A 21960-nucleotide genomic window follows, 5' to 3' on the forward strand; every position below is an offset into this window, starting at 1 on the left:
CCTAAGCTTGTGGCTTTTTGTCTTAAAATCTTATGTTGTTTAGTCCTTAACAAAAACTCTTATTTACCATGTAACCTAGAATATGTTAATTTGTTAGCATTGGGTCTATTTGTGTAAATAAAGCATAAAGGGGAAAAAATGCATCCTAAAACTACTGCATTGCTTTCTCCTTCTTTCCCAGTTATTATTTGCTTATTAATTTATGTCAATCTATACTCATAATTATTCTTGTTTATTTTTATTGCCTTGCCACTGAATCAACCAGTCAGTCAAACAACCCTTTAGCTGTACTGGATCAGGCCCCAAAGAGCTGTAAGGTGTTTAAAATTACTTATTACCCTGAATTGTTTTATTGAATTCATGTACAGAATATAGCTGATATCTCTGCTTATATGGCTCTTGGAAATAGCAGCTGGGTGAAAAATACTTGTTGAAGAGCTGTAAAATAGAGCGGTGAAGATGAAAAAAAATTCCCATGAGAAATCCCATGAGGAGTTATTCTAGCAAAAATAATTGATTTGGTTTCAAGTGTAAGACACTCAGTGGTCTTGAACCTATTTCAGTTTGCTGAAATACTGTCTTCTTAAACCATTTTTTTAACACTAGTTCTAGATGCAAAAGCAAGATCCCATAGATACTAACTAGCTACCTTACATTTTTCTGTAGCTCTGTGCAAACATTTAATTCAGCCTTTATGTGACAGGCAAGATTACAGCTGTAACTATCTAAGTAAGTCTACAATGTGAGCAGTTTCAGTGTTAACATGGTCAGCAAACATTGCCCTGGCTGATGTTATTACTTGTCTCTTGCATCCATTATGGAGGAAGAACTTTTGCTTCAGTGCTTTTCTACATTACTGTCCTGATCTTGTTAGGCACCTGTTTAAGTCAGGTAAGCTTAATTCAGGTGTAATTCCTTCAATTACAGTGAGGCATTGTGGGTTAAGGCTTTGCTTGTGGGAAATTACAGTGATTTCAGGTATTGTTTGTGTTTTTTAAGGTGCTGTCTGAATATAGCTTGTCAACCTTAAGGACTTCTACGGGGTGAAATGACTCGCTACTTTCTGTTACTTGTTAGGCTGAATGCCCTCGGCTTCCCCAAGATCTGAAAGGACAAACATTTTCACATGTATTTGGAACCAACACCTCTAGCCTGGAACTTCTTTTGATGAGTAGGAAGATCAAAGGACCATGCTGGCTGGAAATAAAAAATCCACGTATGGTGGTTTGCATGTAAAATACTTGGTTATAGATTGGTGGGAGGAGGGAAAATTTAAATTGTACTGATAAATTATAATTTTGTAAATTAACTTCGCAACTTATCTGTCTTATTTCCAGTATCTAGTACAAATAGTACCATATTTTTCCTTTCTTGAGTGAGATCTTTATCCATCTAAATTTGCACACTGTGTAGATGAGACTGAATGGCAGTGAGAGGGAACTGTGCAGAGCCTAGCAATTACTCTGGTGCATACCCTAAAGCCATTGTAGGAAATTAACATTAGTTCACTAATTTATTCCTCTTTCTTCTCTTGCTAATTTAAGATTAGTGAGTTTCCTACAAATGAATCTCTTTAAGAACATACTGCTCCTAGGTGGCTTTTTTGTTTGTGTGTTAGTTGTTTGGTTTTTTTCCTGATACTGAGAAAGTTTGTGGTGTGGAGCTTTTCTAGTTTGAAATCTTTCCCACCTCATGAGTGACATGCACCACTTACAGATTGTTATGCTGCTGTGCTTTGGCTTGGTTAGAGCCATTTATTCAATGTTAGCTGTGTATTCCCAAGAGTGTATGGAAGTTGATCATACTGGACAAAAGCTACATCTATTCCTACAGTCTCTGTGGGGCACTTTGAATATAGAGTTGATAGTATTGAACACTGGCACCAGGAGGATTCTTCTCTTCAAGCACATTGCTTCATCACTGACAAAGCTGATACCACTAAGGATTTTGAGCAAGAATAGACAAGGCCATTCCCTGACTGCCAGAGGATGGATTAACTCTGGTGGGCTTTCCACCAGACATTGTCAAGCATCAGTGTACTTCCTGACACTGATTTTAAAGACCTCAGAGTAATTTTTCATCTGCACTTTTTTCCCAAGAATTGACCTTGTATATATTGGGCATTTTTTTCTTCACTTGAAAAGACCCCAGAGCTGTTTTGTTCCTCATATCCGGTATGACAAATGTTATGACAATGGTAACTAACAGTTCAGGCAGTATGAAATTTTTCTTAGTGCTGATGTACATTATTTCCCTTTAGGCTACCTTGCCTGAGGTCAGATACTGATTCCAGCCCAGAGTTAAATGGTAAACTAAGGGAGCTCTTTTTTGCCATTCCCTTATCTCCATTACAGCCTTTAGGTTCCAGAGAGAGTCTATATCTTGGTATCAGAATTACTTATTGGATGAGTTGTGGCTGCCCCATCCCTGGAAGTGTCCAAGGCCAGGTTGGGTGGGGCTTTGAGCAACCTGGTCTAGTGGGAGGTGTGCCTGCTTATGCAGGGGGATTGGAGCTAGATGTTTAAGGTCTCTTCCAACTGAAACCATTCTGTGATTCATTTCAAAACATCAGCATGCCTACTCTGTTGAAAACTGTCTATTAAGCTGGCTAGTTTATACCAATTTCTGTAGTCATGGTACTGGATTTTGTGCCCCACAGCTGATTTTTGTGTATCTAGTTTACCAGAAGGTTCCTGCTTTCTTGTGTAGCTTCCCTTCCACACTTCCCTCAGAGGATTGCAGGGATAAGAAGTATACCTGGAAGTTTTAGAATAAGTGAATCTCAAACTGTTTGATCAGACTCCTACAACTTCTCCAAAGACTGTCATCGCTGTTGATAATGAAGCTGGCTTTGCAGTTTAAATATCAATGCTAGATAGCATCAGAGGTTTTTCTAGAGCAGCAGTCTCCAAACTTGTTAGACTGTACACCTTGTCAATAAAAAATGGAACATGTAACCCAAATATATAGATACTTGTTTATAAATTTTATGTTTGTACTGTTGTACTAATATGTACATTATAAAATAAACCCAAAAATAGAAATTCAAAAAGGAAGAGGTATATGAAAGAAACACTTTTTAAAGTATTTATTAATGTTACAAAAAATATTTTCTTCACACACCCCACTGGGTTGTCTTACACACCCTGTGTGCTTCAGGCATCCCATGTTGGAGACTGCTCTGTAGAGTGCAGGTTGAAACTCTGCTTGTGAAGATATTGGAGATCAAAGAAAAAAGGTGTTAAGCAATTTATCATCTGTTGTCCTTTGGAGAGGTGGTCAGTTATTTTATAAATTAAAATATTGTATTCAGTTACCTCTTTGCATTTAGCAGAGAAAAAATTAGAGAAGGTGAAATACATGGGTTTTCAGAGAGGGATCAAGTAATTTTGTAGGGAATAAGAGAACCAAGTCTACCAACAGCTGTCTTCAAAAAGTTAATCCCTCAGAAATGTACTCTTTCCTTCCTTCTGTGTGTAGTGAGCTACCTCAGCAGCATCTTTTGTGAGTGATCACTTTTTCTTTAAAGTAAGTGAAGAATTACAGACCAAAATATTCAAATGGTAAGAGGCAGAGAACATGTCTTCCATCTATATAATTTATCTCTTCTACATTTTATGCCTGAATAGCTTTCTGTGACTGCCCTTACATTTTGAGATAGTTCATATTACCAGTGCAGGAGGAACACTGTCTTTAGGTCATCTCCTATCTCCTTGTTTCCATAATCATGTTTCTGAAAGACTTTATCTAGATTAATTATCCAGTGCTTTTCAGTCAACCATATGTTCCTGTTCTCATTTGATAAAAAATCTTTTGATTAGCATTCCGGCTGCTTTTTCTGAAGCGTTTTAAGAAATTGCCGTGTACATGAAAGTTTGACTTGTATTAATTTAGTTGTTATGAAGCATTCTTTCTCTGGACTGACTGCAAGATGCTAAGAGGTAGTCTATTAATTTAGGTGAAGTTATGCCCACTTGGTTATGCTATTTTCTACTGTGATTCTATATAAAGCTGCCTGAATTATTTTTTTGCATTACACATCTTTTGGCTTCAATGCAAATCTTCGCATTCTTCTTTAGTGTTAAAGAGCCCTTGCTGTAACTAGGTCTCTGATTGGAGAGTCAGGGCCGAGGCAGGATTAGTCTGGACCTTGGGCTATTCCACAAGGGCAGAATGTTAAAAAGGTTTTCTCTGTGCAGCAGTGCCATTAGAGAAGCCATACCTGTTGTTCCCAGAGAAGTGAAGGTGATGCATATTGTTTCCTCAGAGCCTTCAAATCAGTCAGTCAGTTGGTGTAAGGTGGAGGCTGTGGCCATGAAACCTGGCTTGGTGAACGTGGTTAAAGAACTTTCTCCTCCTCCTCCTCTCGTGGTCATGTCCTTCAGCATGAAGACCACTCAGAATCCAAAGACTCACCAGAATGAGGTAAGTAATTTGCTCTTATTTTGGTTTGGTTTTGTTCTTTGGCATACAATAAAATTTTTCCAAGGCTTGGAAGAAGTTCACCTGTTAAAACATATCTAAGAGTATTTACTGTTGAGTAAACTTTGTGTTTGTGGTTTTCCAAAGAAATTTTTACTGAGGTCTCACCAGCATGAGAACTGTGGATTTAGGGGGCCCGTTTGGTGAGAATGCTTTATGTGACAATGGATCTTGCATTTTTTTCAAGCCTTTTATTTTTTCTGTGGTGCATAATAGTTATAAATGAAACTGTCCCAGAACAGCTTTTAATGGGTAATTTTTTATTTTTTTTTTACTTTGGTAGAGCTGGGCTCTAGGTAAAGTGACCTGATAAAGCTAATTTTGAAATAGAATGAGATTTGTTCTGAACTTCAAAGAACCTACTATTCTGCTGCAAGATTTTTCCTTTCTTCAGGAAGGAGGAGAGATGTAGGTGGCCACTCTCTTGTGGACTGCAAACGTCAATGCATAGTTAGGCATGTTTATCTTTTTCAACATGTCTTTCTAGCTTAGGTGTTCACTTGTAGAGTATGATAGTTGCTTCTGGCTAATTGAATGGAAGAAAAATTCAGCTGAAATTTTTTTCAAGCAGAGTTAGTCCCTCTTGGTGAAGCTGAAAATTTGTTTGGGGAAGCATGGAAAATGGATTGTTTCTAGGCAACATACTGAGATACACACTGGGTACCAACAGAGCTTTGCTTGCAAAGATGTTTCTAAAGCCTGTCTGCTTAGTCTTCTGTTGTGTTTTCCTGACTGGTGTCTGGGGAGCAAGCAAAGCAAGTAGAATCATAGAATCACAGAATGGTTTGGGTTGGAAGGGATCTTAAAGACCTAGTTCAATCTGCCTGCTGGGCAAGGACACCTCCCACTATACCAGGTTGCTCAGAGCCCCATCCAATGTGGCCTTGAACACTTCCACCGAGGGGAGATCCACAGCTTCTCTGGGCAACCTGTTCCAGTGTCTCACCACCCTCACAAGAAATAATTTCTTCCTAATGTCTAACACATCACTAAAGCAAATAGCTTCTAAATGCTAAAACCTCTTGCTGCCTTAGCAGTCTTGACTGCTTGTTCAGGGGCAGCACTTCCAGAGGCAAGGCTTCTGTATGTCCTGCCCTCCTCACATCTCCCTTGCACTTCATAAGGGAATTGTTTTAAATTGCAGGGCCTATTCAGATTGAGAATATAATTTGATAAAAGCAGAGTTTTCTAAAATTAATTATTTTTTCTCTCAGATTTCTAAGATTATAATTTAGGAGTAAGTTCTGATTTACTTGAGAACGGTTGATAACTTTTATTCTTTTTAACTTTATAGTTGGATTTGATTTTAAAAAGATACTTTGTAGAAACAAGATTAAAGAGATGAGGAAACAAAAAAAAATAAGGAAAGAAGGGTATTGATAGTAGTCATGTTTATGAAGTTTTGTGTTCTGTATCTCCTTGTTATAGATTGTGGCTCTTGCAGCTCTGATTCATCAGAAATTTCCTTTGGACAAGGCTCCACCTCAGCCTCCTTTTCAGATGCACTTCTGTGGTATGTGCTTGGAACGGTTCATTATTATAAAAATAATACCTTCAGAGTTTTCCTTTTGTTGTTTTTTTTGGGTGGGTTTTCTGGTATAGGTTTTTAATTTTTTTTTTTTAATGTGTTTTTCTTAAATTTAATTCTGTCACTCCAACAATAATGGTTTTAAATAGGCAAGCAACAAAGTTTCAACTCCCAGGCTGGCTTTTCTCTCTATTTTTAACTTCATTGGTTACTTTTTATCAAAGACTTAATTGAAAAAAATATTGGTCTGACTTGATGGGAAGTAACCATGCAGTTTCCTATAATTTTTATTAGTTTTACTTTATCATGTGTTGTCTGGGATTACTTTCTTCAGCCATTACTTTAGGCCACCTATTTACTGTCAGTTATTTTTCAGTTCTTCTGAACAGAACGTAAAACAAACATGTCACATTTATTTATAAACAAGTTTTCTTATATCTCTCACAGCAGTGTTTTTATAGTAAGATGAGCTAAACCTCGAGATTCAGACCTCAGTCAGAAGTGAAGTGTTCTGAATACTTGTGAGAGGAAGTTCTTCAGAAGCCGTGGACCATAGTTTTAACTTCCAGTGATAACCTCAAATCTGACTGATTAGAATTGTTTAATAGTTTATGAAAGTATTTGGTTATCTTCAAGACAAGTATTCACATAAAGCTAGGTGTTTTAGAACCAGAGGTTAGCTTTCCTTAGGTCCTGTTGTCATTGTGGATGGATGCTTATGAGGAGGGTACAATTAACATATATAAAAGAACAAATACAATTTCTTTTGCAGTTGTTTCCAAACCGAATGATTGCATTTTTCCTTATGACTTCAAAGAAGCTATTAAAAAGAAGGTAACTTCATTTTGCTAGCCCTCTGCATTTTCTTTTAAAATGAGAACTTCAGGTTGCTTTGGGTAAGATGTATAAGAGAAATACTCAAAGGAATGGCATGATTATTTAGTTTTCCACTCTGCAAACCTAAACCCAGGTTTTTCTGCTGTGTTTGTTGTAAAAACGGATGTGTGTGTTCAGTGTGATTCAGTACTGCTGCCAGTTGTGCTCATAAAAGAGAATTGGAAAGGTTTTGCAAAGAGGTTAAATTTATGATTAATTTTCATTACACCTATATATTCATAGTAAACTGGGAGAATTTGTTTCTTCTTTCCTTGGAGGGTAAAAGTCTGTCAAAATGTAGAAGACATCCTTTTTAAAGGGCACTGGGAGAGATGACATAATAAAGTAACCTGTATTTGTTTTTCCTCTGTTTCTCTGTGATCTTACACTTGTGAGCAAAGGATGCACATGGAGCATTCTCCTGGTGTGCTTGATTCTTAGGAGGCTCTTAAAATATCACTAGACACCTGCATACAAAAGCAAAATGGAAAAAGGCCTCTGAGAAAAGCTTTCTATGCCTGTAAGAGTGAGAACAAAAAGCCTTGAATTATAGAAGGAAAGGGAGAACTCTGTGGTGCTTTATTATTGTCTTGTAAGTAGTAGGGGAGAGATGTTTCCATTTTAAACTTATTGGGTCATTGAAATCAGGTGCTCTCTTGCTCCTTTTAGAATGCTAAAATAGAAATTGCTGCAACAGAGAGAACACTGCTGGGATTTTTCCTTGCGAAGATTCACAAAATTGATCCAGATGTTGTTGTGGTGAGTAGTTCTGAGACTTTGAGAGTTAAACTAAAGTGTATTGTCAGTTGGTCAGCTTTGTTCTTTTTCTTTTGTCCCCTTACAGGTTTTTTAATGTTTATCTTAGACTGCCTTATGAGTTGAATTTGCTTATCAGACAGAGGTGGACTTGGATAAAAAGATGGTACCGAGTTTTTCACTAGCAGTATTTTATACATCCTATTACTTCCCATAATATCTAAAATAGCATTTCCGAAGTATCTGAAGCATTTTTTGTCTTTACTCAGACAAAAACACAACAAAAAAGCCTTGTGATTTTCTAGAAAAATAAGGAACTTCTGGTACACTTAAGGGTTCAGATAGTTTCAGTATACTATACCAACAGTTCAGGTGCTTATGTAATTTGTGTCACAGTTTAGATTGTGTTTATGCTGCAAGTCAAAATGATAACCTATACAAATCTATGGGATCTGAGCAGTTTTGTAATAAGCATTCTTAAATTTTCTACTGTATTGGCAGCTGAGGATTTATTCTAATTGCTAATTTTCACTTTCTTTTTGTTATGTTTAATTAATGTACAGTTATGACTTTCATGACTTTGATTTTTAAGACAAGTTGAAGTTGGCTATAAATCTGAGGTTGGTTATATATGACTTGTTACTCTTCAGTAGGTAAATACAAATAATTAAGTGGCGGGAATAGGATGAAATGAGCAGTCAGATACCTGATGTTTTCAGCTTACTGTGGCTTACTGGTATTCAGTTGTCTCCATACAAGCTGAGCTTCCTGGTGGTTATGGGAAGGAATCAGGAGTAACACTGCAGCCAGTGGTTTTAGATTGAAGATATCAGTAGTAGGAGTGTGAGAGCTCTGGTCCTAAAACCAGCAAAGCCATGTCAGTGCAGTTTAATTTGCACCTGGTTTGATTACTGCTATTGAAAACCAAGCTGTATGAATATTGGTAGGAGCCCTCTGCCATGCCTGTAATGGCTGATGGTTTTAAGGAGCTACTTCTGTAGCTCAGTATTGCACTATGCAGGTGTGTCTGTTATGGTGAACCTACAGTTTCTGGAGACTCACTGGTCCACATAGATGTGTGTTCATCCAGGGTAGCATTCTGCTTTCAGCTGAGTGATCAGTGTCATCAGTGCTCCTTAGCATTGTTTGAACTTGGCAGATATTGCTGGAGTGCTTTTAATGTAAATATTGGTGCAAGGTCTTCCTGTTCAGATGTAACCACTATGCCTGTTGTGGTACCAAAGGGGAAAAAATTACAGCATTTTCATGTCAATAGTGAGACTTTTATGAGTGATGTGAAAAGGAATTACTCATAGCTACATCTGTCTATATGCTGTATAAAGAATGTTGTTTGTTTGGCTGTTTTTATTTTTTCTTGAAAGCTTTATATCTTAGTCTCTGGTATCAAAGCATAAGGCTGACTTTTGTGCTGTCAGAGAGTTACAGAGCTGATTTTGGTATTCTGCTGAATAACATCGTTAGTGTTAAGATGAATTAGTATTGTTAACAAGTGTTCTCTTACTGCTTTTTATATATATATATATAAATATTTATATGAGAGAGATAATGCCATAAATTAGTTGGAAAAAAGCCATGAAGGGCAAAGGAATATCAAGTGTGTAAAAGTAAGTATTTCAATTTGCATTTGTTGTAACCTTTTTTTGCTATTTTTTCGGCTTCAAGGGTCACAATATTTATGGATTTGATCTTGAAGTGCTGCTTCAAAGAATTCATGTGTCTAAAGTCCCTCACTGGTCCAAGATAGGTCGACTGAGGAGGTCCAACATGCCAAAGCTTGGGGTAATAAGATGGCTCAAGTCTTTTAAGCCCCTTTATGTTGCTTGTGATTAAAAATTAATTATTTTGCTGAGAAATCGTTAATGTCATACTGATGTATTTTGACTGATGGTCATGCAGGATTTCATATATCCCAGATCAGAGATGTTGGGTGTTTGTATGACATTTATTAGAGTAATAAGCTGAACTAATTTTCAAGTTAGGCTAATGTAGTTTACACATTTCAATGGGATGATGGTAATGACAGATTAATTGCAGTAGTCTTTAACAGTCTTTGTCTGCTATAACTGTAAAATGAGAAAAAGTAAGCCATGTTCCTGTTAAAACTATCCTAATTACTAAAAAAAAAAAGGCATGACAGTTTAAGAATTAAGATCTAGCTAGTAAAGGAGAGTTAAATATCTACTTCCTAGTATCTACATATACTGAAAGATACCATTAATTCCTTTAGGACATAACTAAGGCTTAAGTATTAGTGGTATTTAGTAGAGTATTTAGATTATTAGTATTTAGTGACCAACTGACTTGACTGAGTATGTACTTTATATACACTATAAGTGTATATTTGCATTGATGTTCTTTGCTAATGCTTGTATGTTTTCATTTTGTTTGGTTTTTTCTGTCCTGCCCTATATGGTTAAGGGTCGAGGAGGGTTTGCTGAAAGGAATGCTGCCGGTGGTCGAATGATCTGTGATGTAGAAATTTCTGCTAAAGAATTAATACGTTGCAAAAGTTACCATTTGTCTGAACTGGTCCGTCAGATTTTGAAAACAGAGAAGGTAACAATTCTACCAGAGGAAATTCAAAATATGTACAGGTATGTTCCAGATTTATGTTTTTGATCCTTCACTGGAAGTAGAGGAGCTGGTTTCCTGCTGTATTTCATGCTTGCATATTTAATTTGTCATGGAGATGCTGACATAGCATACTGGTATTTGAGAAGTAAAATACTATCTTAACAGTATTTTATAATGTTTCAGGCTACTGGTGGGTGGTGGCTTGTTATGTGCAAATAAAATTGATTTGTGAGAGCATTGGTTTAGATATGTTAATAGGATATAGAAGCTTCAAGTTTTTATTTTATTTGTCTGTTTGGGTTTTTTTTCAGTTAAAAGAGCTTGCTGTGTAATTCAGCACTGGTGTGCTAGAGTTCCGTACAGCTTATAGGTCTAAACTGCTGCAGGGTACAAAGGAGGCTGATTTTACTTTACTAGGCCATTTCCCTTCTTTTCCCAGTGATTCTTCTCGCTTAATTTACATGCTGGAAAACACCTGGATAGATGCCAAGTTCATTCTTCAGATCATGTGTGAGCTGAATGTTCTGCCACTGGCCCTTCAAATAACAAACATCTCTGGCAATGTCATGGTACATTTTTATTACTTCCTCCCCCTTCCCCTCTTTTGTCCCACAAAAACAGCTTTGTGTTTTATGTTTGATTTGCCAGTTTTAATTTGTAAACACTAATTGAGAATATAGATGCTGTGAATTTTTTGCTGTGATGAGTGTGAGTTTTATGATCTAATCAAGGAATAATGTAAAACTTCCATATTACATGAGTTTTGTGCGTGGTGATGATGCAGAACAATAGTAATGGTAGGTGAACTTAGAGATAGTTGAATTATGTTGCTTAGTCTGTTTTTTATGAGTATTTTTGCCCCTCTATAGTCAAGGACAATGATGGGTGGACGATCTGAACGTAATGAGTTCTTGCTGCTTCATGCATTTAATGAAAAAGACTACATAGTGCCGGACAAACAAGTTTTTAAGAAGCCTCCTCAGAAACTGGTGGGTCCAGTTTTTCTCTTTTCAAGAATTTTCATTAAAAAGAATAAAAATTTCTTCTATCTTTTATGTATTACTGTTCTGTGAGAGCATGGAAACCCCAAATGCAGACAGTTTTAGACATAACTTAATGTTACAGTTTATGCTTAATTTTAAAAAAAGAAAATTTGCTAAACTGATAATGTAGAAATGTATAGTTTTAAAGGACATTCTAACACCTTTTCTATCATATCACAGATCTGTGGAAACTTGGTTGCTATTTTAATTTAAAATTGAAATAAACCAGGTACATTTCTGTTGAGGGAAATAGTAAAGAAGAAGATAGTCTGTGTTGCTTAATAGATGCACATTTGCCCTACAATTATTTTGCTGATGAACAGTATTTAAGTATAATTTGTAAGGTGGGTGATTTGAGATTATGGGTAAAATATCCAAGGGCATTAAAAAAAAAAATGCCTTGAGTAATAATTAAAAAGTTCCTTGAGTAATACCAGTGTGAATATGTTTATAGAAACATCTATGTGTTTTGCAGTAAACAAATTAACATCTGAGAAGGTATTTGTGTTTCACTGTATTTTACTTTTAATAAGTTCAGCAGCAAATTCCAAAGCAGTAAGATCTGTTGATTGTATTGTTGCTTCAAAGCAGTGACAGAATTTTAAATTATTGAGAATGGCATGTAACAGGAAGAAAAATTCTTCCTACAACAAACCAAACAGCAAAATACCCTTTAGTTCAGTAATATGGTTTTTATTTGTTTCATTAAAGCCCAGCCATTGTATTTCCAGAAACTAGATTTTAAATAGGCAGTAATACTTCTGCATAATAAGCTGATTTTTCTCCTTCTGTTGACTTCTATAGCCATCCAGAAAACGCATACTAGTGCTGTGTTGAATGTTGACAATTCCTTAAGGTCTTTGTAGTCCCTTGTTAGCAGTTTGTTCCTATAGGAGTTGATTTGAATGCTGTTTTGACATGTAGAGAGCTTTAATAAGGATCATGATGAAAACACTATGTTTTGCATATATTTTAAAAGGAACTTTATGCACTGGCTTCCAATTTTATATTTGATTTGCCAAAAATAACTCCTCCAACAGCATAGAAATCTTGAAGACTAGATAATGACTTTTTTAAATGCCAAATGTAGGTGGATGAAGATGAAGATTTTGAAGATCAGAATAAATCAAAGATAGGGAAAAAGAAAGCAGCGTATGCTGGGGGCTTAGTCTTGGATCCCAAAGTTGGTAAGATATGGCAGATTTCTTTCTTCTATGAAGTATGAGACAGGTAGGTTACATTAATGCAGATCGATTGCAGTGAGCATCATCTGTGTATTGTGTGAGAGTTTAGTGTGGTGCTTTGCAGGGGGGTTGCGGGGTGGGTGTTGCATGCCAGGAAATTCCCAACATTGGTTTTGGAGTGACTTATTCTTGGGATGCTTTTGTCTTTTTGTGAGAAGATTATGGTTTTGTGAGGGATTAGGCTGTATATCTATGTACAGTTTTATAATGGACACGTAAGTTTCATTTCAGTTTCTCCTCTACGTGGGGAAAACTGTACAAGTGTCCTATAGCAACCCAGAAGCTATCTGTTCAACTCTGGTGAGTTAATGGGGTTGGATCGTTCCACTTCTGACAGCTTTCTCAAATGGGTAGTGGTGCATCTCAACTGTTATTTTAGGGGAAGTGTGCTACAATGTGTTATTGTCACTTAAATTAGTTGTGGAGTTGGAGTAAGTCCTTAGGGAGACTAAGTAATTATGACTTTTGTTTTAAACTCTGTTTTAGGTTTTTATGACAAGTTTATTTTGCTTCTCGACTTCAACAGCCTGTACCCATCAATTATCCAGGAGTTTAACATCTGTTTTACCACAGTGCAGCGGCTGTCATCAGAAGAACAGAAAAAGGCAGAGGTTTGTGTGCTTTAACTTGTGACTGAAGTTACACTGTCTTCACTGTGTTTTCTGTAAATCCGCTTTTTAAGAAACCGTTCTTTTTCAATGTGTAATTCCCCTTCCCCCACTTCAACAAAGTGATTCTTGTTTAAAGATGCTTCATACTAAGTTTTGGTCTGGGACTTTTTGAATATTATGTCTGTCATCTTCCTTTCGGCAATACTCTTATAGAATCTTGGTAAGTTCTCTCCTATCTAAATAAAATCTTGGTATCCTCATGAAACAAGATGTTTAATGAGGCTCTGTTGGCCTTTTTCAGTCCCAGGTCCTCCTAGCAGTTCCTGATTTCCTTGACCAATTTTATCCTAACTTGGTAGAGGCTTTCTAAAGTTAAGTTGCCTCAGAATTCATGCCAATGTACCTGAATGAGGGCCACACAAGTCTCATGCTTGGGGGAAAGAATGCATTGTGAGCTCAACCCTTACTAGACACCAGGAAAACTATATGTGCATACTTGGGGTGTTTGTCAGGGAGTGATACTGTGACTGTGTCAGCTGCAGTACCAGCTTCATGGAAATTCACACTGCTTAATACAGTCTTAAACTGTCTTAAATTAATATGGTTTTAAACTCTGTTAAACACAACTGGAAAACCTCTTGAAGGTTTAGTTCCACATACTGTTTTCTCAGCAGTTGAGTTGGCCATGGCTTATCCATGGCTGCTTGTTCTCATTTCCTCAGCTGTGCTGGCACTGTTGTTGGTGGAGCTGTGCTGTAAACTGAAACAGTGAGCTAGTCAGGTCCAAAGGTTAAACCTGAGGCTTTTATTTTTAACTAGTATCAGCTCACAAGTTGGAATTAGTGTGTTGTGCATGAGTAGTTAGGGGACATAGTCCCATAACAACTGAAATGTAAGTACCCTTGCAGAAATGAGGAAAAAATGTGGAACTTTGTCAGTAAGTTCCTCTAGACTCGCTTTGGATTTACCCTGCTTTCTAAAACCAAAGCAGCTCATTTTGTTTTCTGTCATGGTATGCTACTTAATCGGATTTTGGTGTAATTTCTTGTTACGAATTTTCCCAGACTCCTTTAATAAACCTGCCAACCTAATAGTTTTATTGCCCTTTCTTTGTATATTTCCGACTCTTTGATTGTCTTAGAAACTTCTTTCCATTTTTGCTGAGCAACCATTTGCTCGGTTGCGCTAACAAAAAGGAGTGCTTTCTGTTAGGTTGTTATTTTGGTACAATCAAGAGTTGCTTGGGGTGGAGTTTTCATTCTGCTGTTACTGTTGATTTCTCTTTTGTCATTTATCTTACTCAAAGTATCAGTTCTACAAAACTTGTACTCTGTTTCACAGTTCTGAACACCGAAGATATTTATGCAGTAATAAGAAAAGGATGCATTTTTTCAGAATTGTTTGTGTGCATGCTTTTGTATGTATTTTTATATCTATCTATACATACCTAAAAGTGAGACTGTTTGTGTTATTTGGATATGTGTGTATATATAGATATATTAAAAAAAAAAAATACACATACATCAAAAGAAAAATTAATACATTCTGCTGCTGGTCCCCTGTCTCTTTGGTTTCTCCCAGATCAAGACAAGTCTAGTTTCTGTCCCCCAGCTGGGATTAAGTAAATATAGTTAAATACCATAAAAAACCCTCTCATGCTTGTTCTAAAATGTGCTTCAGGTGCTCTGTGGAAATAGATACAAGCTGTGTTAGTTCCCAAGGTTTTCACTTAACACATGAAAATTTAATCTTCAAGCAGAAAAATGCTAAGTGGTGGTGATTATTTGACAGGTTGAAGAAGAGGAAGAAATTCCAGAGCTTCCGGACCCATCTCTGGAAATGGGAGTTTTGCCTAAAGAAATCAGGAAACTGGTGGAGAGAAGGCGCCAAGTTAAGCAGTTAATGAAACAGCCAGATTTAAATCCTGACCTTTATTTACAGGTGTGTTTTATGGAACTCCTTTGATTTTTTTTCCTCCCACTCCCCTTGAGTGCCCTGATCAGTCTTGCAGAATAGGGATGATTAATAGTGAGCAGTGATTGTAATGTGCTTTACTTCTAGCCCATCATTGATGAAGACTATATAAAAAGCTGTGAATGTAATTGTGAACATTAAGTTCTGTTCTCTGTTGGCTATGCTTGTATCATTTTTGCTGGTTGTTTTTTTTCAGTATGATATCAGACAGAAAGCTCTGAAACTCACTGCTAACAGTATGTATGGCTGCCTCGGGTTTTCCTACAGCAGATTCTATGCCAAGCCTTTGGCTGCTTTGGTGACACATAAAGGGAGAGAGGTAAGTCATCAAGCACATTATGAACATGTAAAAAGAGATAGAATTTAAGCCACCTATTTTTTTATCGAATAGGAGAATGGTTTTGAACCTGCTTTTGCTTTCAGAACTGTAGTTCTTACCTTTCTTGTACTGCAGAAATTGGAGAAAAATTAAACTGATGTCTAGAAAAGGTAATTGTCTGAAAGAAGTATGACAAATTGAAGCTTGATCTAAAGCCTTATATTAAGTTAAAATGCTTAATTTCAATGGGCCAGATTACGATGACAAAAAAATCAAGGCTGCTTTCACATTTTCTGTCAATGTCCAACTAACGATGGGTTAGTGTTTGATTTGGTGGTATCATTCAGCTTGGATGAGCTTGTTTTTGGCCAGACTGGCCTGGTATACTGAGTTCCTGAAACCCTAAAGTTTGTGACAGAGCTAATATAATCACGTTGACAGTGGATTTCTGCGTGAGGGCTTCTTTTTCAGGAACTGTATGTTTTATCCTTAAAGTGAAGCTTTGCGTTAGTCTCAAGATGCCAGATGTTATTTTAAGAGTTGCTCTTAACTTTGTAGGCAAAACTGTTCTTACTGTTGATCAGAAGATGGCAGCTGAATGCAAACCACATCAGTTTGGTCTGAATGGGATAAATAATCATTAAAGATCCAAAACATACCACTGATGCACAGTGTCTTAAAACGCACTTTTGTGATGCTTCGTGTTAGTTCTTCATAGAAGAGAATATCAAGCGGGAGTCTGCAAAGGTGCCAGAAACAAATGTGACATGATGGCTGGTCAACCCTTTGGTTGAGCAGGGAGATGGATGAGTTCACATCTGTGTTCAGAGGCAGATGCTCCCTGTGATGTGAGCTGTCCTTGCTGTGGGCTACCCAGTGTGCTGAAGGTCCACCATGTACAACCCCCAGGTGATGTGCGTAGGGGCATTTTGTTTCTGGTAACAAACCATTTGTTTTAAAGTTTTCCCATCTGAACAGTTCTCTAGAGACAACCCCACCTTTGCTGTCCTCCCGGTTTATGTAACCAGTATGTTTAACCTTACATGCATGTTTAACTAGGAAATAACTTCCAGGTTTGAGAGCTGTAAATGCAGTATGAATCCATGTGAATTTGAATGTTAATGTTTCCTTTAAGGGAGTGGTGTGTATATGTGTATATATATATTATTTTTTTTTTTAAATAGAGTCTGATTTATATATCTGCGAGGTTGGCATTGAAAGTCTTTTATTATAGCTTTATATTTTCTAGCAGCATTTTACAAGTCATGAATTTGATTTGGTTTTTTTATGATCTCCATTACTCATATAAAGCACCTGTCACAAACTGGGTATTGTATGGAGCTTTTGGCCTCAGTTAAGGTGGAAAAATACTTTTTGTTTGCACATAGAGTTTGTTCTCATTTGTTTCTGACTTATTAGCTGTGAGATTGTGGTGCATGAAATTCTGGTGTTCCTGCATAATGTTCCAAAATGATGGTGGAATGAGAAAATCCGAAATAGGTGGTATAGGATGTATTAGGGAAAACTTTGAGACACTTTCTCTTATATAGTTAATTTTTAGTTGGAAAGAATTTTCTTGCCTCTAAAATTCTGGTGGTGCTGGACCTGGGCTTGCTTCTGCCAAGCTTCTTTAAAGCTGCATTTGAATCTTCAGTTTTCTAGTTGCTCTGCTATGAGTTTGGGGAAAAAATTAATACTATGACCCAGTGTTGCTTGAGTTTGTGTTGTACCCAGTGCAGGTCTAAAAGTTTCTCCATGAAATGGATCTGCTGGGAGCCCAGCAGGGAGATGGCAATGAAGGTCTGTGCGAACTGGTCTGCATCTGGCAGCACTGGTGCTGAGCTCCGTGGGGCAGCACTGTCTTGTTAGGTCTCTCCAGTGCAGTATCCCTTGTCCTCTAGAGCTAATACAATCTTTTTTTCCTATTCTTTGAGGTAGACTAGTATTCTTTACTCTGGATACTGTGTAGATGACAAACTTTTGAAAATGTGAGAATTTTTCAGCATGATCTCTTGATTTTGTGCATCTATGTATGTATGATAGATTGACTAAATACTCTGCATATGCTCTGTTTTGAAAACAGGCATTTTTAGGTAGGTAGTTAATAAACAGATACAGCTTGATTACATCCGTATTTCTTGAGTAATAGTTTTTGCCATAAAAGATGACACAAGAGGACACCTTAGTTTTCTGGGATTTTTTAAGTTGAATTATTTAACCTGGAAATGCAGATTTTATATTTTACATTAGTCTTTCTATTCATAGGTTTTCTCTTACCACAAAACACTAATATAAAAAAGGTGAACATTAAGTGTCAGCAGATTTGGCTTTTCTATATGAAAACGTTAAATAATAACTATTATGGAAAAATATTACTGATCTGAATTTAAGTGGCCTTTTCTGATGTTGAGTAATTGATACTTTTCTATTTTTTTACTGTTGTGGAGTGAACCTGAGTAAATGCAGGTAGGCTTGTATATGTCTAAGTGGGAAAAATACTGTGTGGAATGAAAACTGAACTTAGTATTTGCTCTAACACAATTTCAGTTCAGTCTGAGTCTTAGCAGAGTAATTGAAAGTGGGAAATACATATTTCAAGTTTAAGTCCTTGAGGCTGACTGTAGCATTTAGTTTTAGTGTAGCTGAAAGAGAATGAGGTTTGGTGACTTTCATAAGTGGCTGCTTTCTAATTTTGTGACTGAAGACCCCTTTCCCTGACTGAAGCTGTAGGGAAGGTTGAGTACTGCAAGTGTCTGATGCCTTTGTACTGCCTCTCCTGGACTCTCTTTGTGGTTTTGTGATGCTAATGCACTAAAAGTAGTGGAGGTGCCCTGGGGCTTCGTAGGTTGTCTAAAAAAACCTTATAATTACATATTGCCATTAAAAAAAATGGTTTATACCTATGTTAGTGTTTGGCATGTTCACTTCATTTTGACAGCAGAAGTGTTAAATACAACGTATAAAAGCCAGATCACGGTGCTAGGATGGAGTGTAAGCCCTAAGAGCTCAGTCGCCTTCAGTCAGCCTTGGTGAGATAAGACCTAGTGCTTGATCTTTATTTACCTTAAGACATGCAGTAAAAATGTAGGAAAGCCTTGCCACTCTGACCAAGGGTCAGCTGGGTCTCATAGAGGTTGGCATGTGGCTCTAGTGGATGACGTGCAATTTCTGTGGATCCTGTAGTAAGGGCAGTGAGTATTCACTAGATGGCGATAGAGACCTTGAGATCATTAATCAATTAAGACTCATTTTTGTCACGAAGTGTTTTAAACGTTGACTATCAGTTCTTTCAAACGAGTGTTCCTTGTTTATTTTCTTCATTTGTGGGTTATCTCTAGCAGGGAAGAAGGTGGGGCATGCCAGTGTGAAATTCGTCCATATTTAGTGTAATATATATCACAGGTTGATTGGTTAAGTTTCAGTGTATTTTGAAGGAAAGGGCAGGGGGGAAGGCAAAAATTTGAGTGGGACGGAGTTAAAACTACAGCTCAAATTTGTTTTACCTTTTTGGAAAATGGAAATGTTTTTCTATTCTGATCACTCTGAATTAATCAGTTCTTGTTCTTACAATAAATAAATAAAAGTATTTCTGCATTTGGAATCCAAAGGTTACATTATTGATATGGAATGCATTAGAAGGATTCCTGGACCTTCCCCTCCACCTCCCCATGTTACTAAGCATTTGCTTGACCATTGCTGTTGTTGTAACTACAGCAGTTGCTTGCATGGAAAAGTAATAGGAAAATATTTAATATATTTTTAGCTGTCCTTTAATGTAATTTAACAACTGGAAACGAGATGAGTCGGTGTTGTACAACTAGCCAGCTCTGCACTAACAGGCAGTGTAAGGTCATGCCTTCCTAGCCTCTTTAAAGGACAAGTCTTTTGATGAAGTGTCAGTTGTCTGATTTTGCATATGCAGGATGTTCTCTGCTGCAGGATTTTCCTACAGGACAGCAAAGTTGTTGAATTTTATCTGTAGGCAGCTTGGTTGCTAATGGCTGTCAGTCTAAAATAACACATTTGCTTTTCAGCAGTACTAACCGGTAGATCCAGTGTTACAGTATTTGAAATAGAAGGGGGAAAGAGGCAGTTGGGTTAATTCCAACTTTCTCATTCAGATCCTTTAGATACATTCTCAATTAATAATTAGTTTAAGACCCTGGCAATCAAAAGGAAAGAATAAAAGCATGTTATTGCTCCAGTCTGGGAAAAGAATGGATGAGGGAGGAGAAAGATGAAGTGGAGAAAGATGAGCTCATTTTAAAAAAATTAAGCAAGGGTAGGTAAGCAGGTTAATGGCTGCGTATTGTACTTTTATTCTGTAAAGAAAGCCAAGCATCTCTTTTTTTGGTTATTTTTTTGGCTTTTTTAGTCTTGTTCATCCAGGAAAATTGATCTTCAGCTACTTTCTCTTAATTGCACCTAAAGCCTTGGTTAAGCAGTCTGCAAGAATTGTCACGTAACTGGGGCAATTTTCAGACACTATTTCTTCCATGTTGTAGTATGGGAGAAGAGATGATTACATGAGTGAAAGGAGATTCCTAAGGTCTCAGCTGAGCATACTGTCTATTTTTAAACAAGGAATACATCATCAATATAATATTTTTGGGAGACATGGAACTTGATGGTAAAAGAGTTTTCTAATTGCTTTTAGATATTAAAATGGCAAACTGAAATCTTATGAGAACTAGCGCTAAACTGCTGCATTGTCCCTAAATGGAAACTGTTGGGGTCAAACCAGTTGTCACTGTTGTTAAATTTATCAATTTATGCAATTATGAGCCAGTGAAAAAACTATGTATGTTATTCTGTATGCTAATATCCAAAATGAGTTAGCATAGATATTTCAAGGGAGAGGCTGCTTACAATCTGAAAATGCAAACTGAGTACCAAGCAGTAGAAAAATTATGGAGCATCTTAGCATTTGTGGAAATGAAATATTATTGTTAGTCAAGTGCATGAAATGACATCTGGTCTCATAAAGATTTTTGCATCTCCAAAGAGAGGAAATGAAACATTTCAATTAAGGAGAAGCGCCAGAATATTCTGGGTAAGGAGGTAATTAGTCTGGAGGGGAAAAAACCCACAAAACTATTTTATTTATTTTGCTTTTCTTATTTTGGGTGGTGGTTTTTTTCTTTTTCCACTGGACAGAAAGGTTTTATTTAATGGATATTCAAGAAGAAGTGTTTAGGAAGATTGACCAGATGTAAGATGTAGAGCAACTCAGATGAATAGAGAGAATTCTCTTTAATGAATGCTCATTTTAAGATTGTGCTATCATGAGAGGTATGGTGCCCCTCCCTGACTACTGATTTCTATGTATGGGTTATAGCAATTGCATGGCACCATGGTGAGTTGGATCAGCCTGGTGGTCGGAGTTGAAAACTAACTCTATAAAGGAACACAAAATTGATTTTTGTTGGATCAATGACTCAGTGACTCACGGCATGCTCTTAGAGCTGGTAGAAAGGAGAAGGTTGGAAAGTGAGGGCAGATTCAATATGAGATATAAGGAGTCAGGCATGACCAGCCTTTTTTCAGTTCACACTTGACTGAAACTGTAGGTGCTAATAGGATGAATGTGTGGGGCATTGGTTTGTTGTTTTCTTCTTCATGTTTTGTGTGTTGTTTTTTTTCTTATGGTTTCCTATCTTGTATTTTTTTCCTATTTTGCCAAAAGAGACAGATTTTGCTTGAATCTTATCTTAACCTGGCTGACTAGGGAGCAACAAAACATTCCTTACCCAAAATTGTGGTAAAACTGAAAACCAGGGTACTGAGTGACCTTAAAGAGCAAGGTCTCTGGCATATTCTCCATATCTGAAATGTGAAGTACTTCCCTGTATAGAAGCTGGATGTGTTAGTTGGTAGAGGGCTGACACCTCAAGATCAGGAGAGGCAGAAATCTCTCCACATTCAGTGGTAACAGGGAAGATTCTCAGATGTACAGTAGTGTATTGGGGAATGCACTTGAAGCCTGCAACCCCAAAGCTTGCCAAGCTTCAGTTTTACAGTAACTGAAGTAATCCTTTAATCCTATCTGCAATACTGTAGGGATAATGATATTCAGAAGACAGAGATCCTTTTGTGGTTCTCTTTTTTCAGATTCAGGCATAGAGACGCCTCTTAAAAGGTAGATTTAGGAACACAGAAGCTTCACCATGAAGGTGAAAGTTTTTGCAACATCAGAACACTGTTTGTAAACTGCTTAGGTTCTGTTTTCAAACAAAACAATTTTCAGTACCTGCTGTTCATGTTGGAAGAATACAAATACTAACTGCTATCTTTGTTTTCCTCCAGCCTATGTATTTGTTAGCACTACAAGAGTCTGCAGTATGCATTTTCTTAGTTCATTAGTAGCCTGCCATAAAATATTTCTGGTTTTGAGGCTTAACAGAAGTTAAGATGTTCTTCAGGGTTTTATTGCCTCATGCATTTATCTTAAGCTGGATGTCAGCCAGTTCTAGAAACCATAGATTTGGATACCTAGATGGTAATAAAGCTTTCAAAAGAAAGAGACTTCAAA

The 21960-nt window shown here is 37.0% G+C and overlaps 1 protein-coding gene across 1 annotated transcript in view; it reads left to right on the forward strand.

Annotated features, from left to right (window-relative positions):
• The window catches only part of POLA1 (polymerase (DNA directed), alpha 1, catalytic subunit), a 202571-nt gene that overhangs the window by 18623 nt on the left and 161988 nt on the right, over positions 1 to 21960 (forward strand). The window contains exons 13-25 of the mRNA XM_009998493.1: positions 1078 to 1216; positions 4268 to 4425; positions 5911 to 5995; positions 6783 to 6844; positions 7556 to 7645; positions 9326 to 9442; positions 10082 to 10257; positions 10677 to 10806; positions 11107 to 11226; positions 12371 to 12467; positions 13011 to 13135; positions 14927 to 15076; positions 15306 to 15428. Of these exons, the coding sequence (XP_009996795.1) occupies positions 1078 to 1216; positions 4268 to 4425; positions 5911 to 5995; positions 6783 to 6844; positions 7556 to 7645; positions 9326 to 9442; positions 10082 to 10257; positions 10677 to 10806; positions 11107 to 11226; positions 12371 to 12467; positions 13011 to 13135; positions 14927 to 15076; positions 15306 to 15428 (1572 nt within the window). The remainder of the gene's footprint in view (positions 1 to 1077; positions 1217 to 4267; positions 4426 to 5910; positions 5996 to 6782; positions 6845 to 7555; positions 7646 to 9325; positions 9443 to 10081; positions 10258 to 10676; positions 10807 to 11106; positions 11227 to 12370; positions 12468 to 13010; positions 13136 to 14926; positions 15077 to 15305; positions 15429 to 21960) is intronic.

The sequence above is a fragment of the Chaetura pelagica genome, unplaced genomic scaffold (genome assembly GCF_000747805.2).
Source record: "Chaetura pelagica isolate M959 unplaced genomic scaffold, ChaPel_1.0 scaffold265, whole genome shotgun sequence".
NCBI lineage: Eukaryota > Metazoa > Chordata > Aves > Apodiformes > Apodidae > Chaetura > Chaetura pelagica.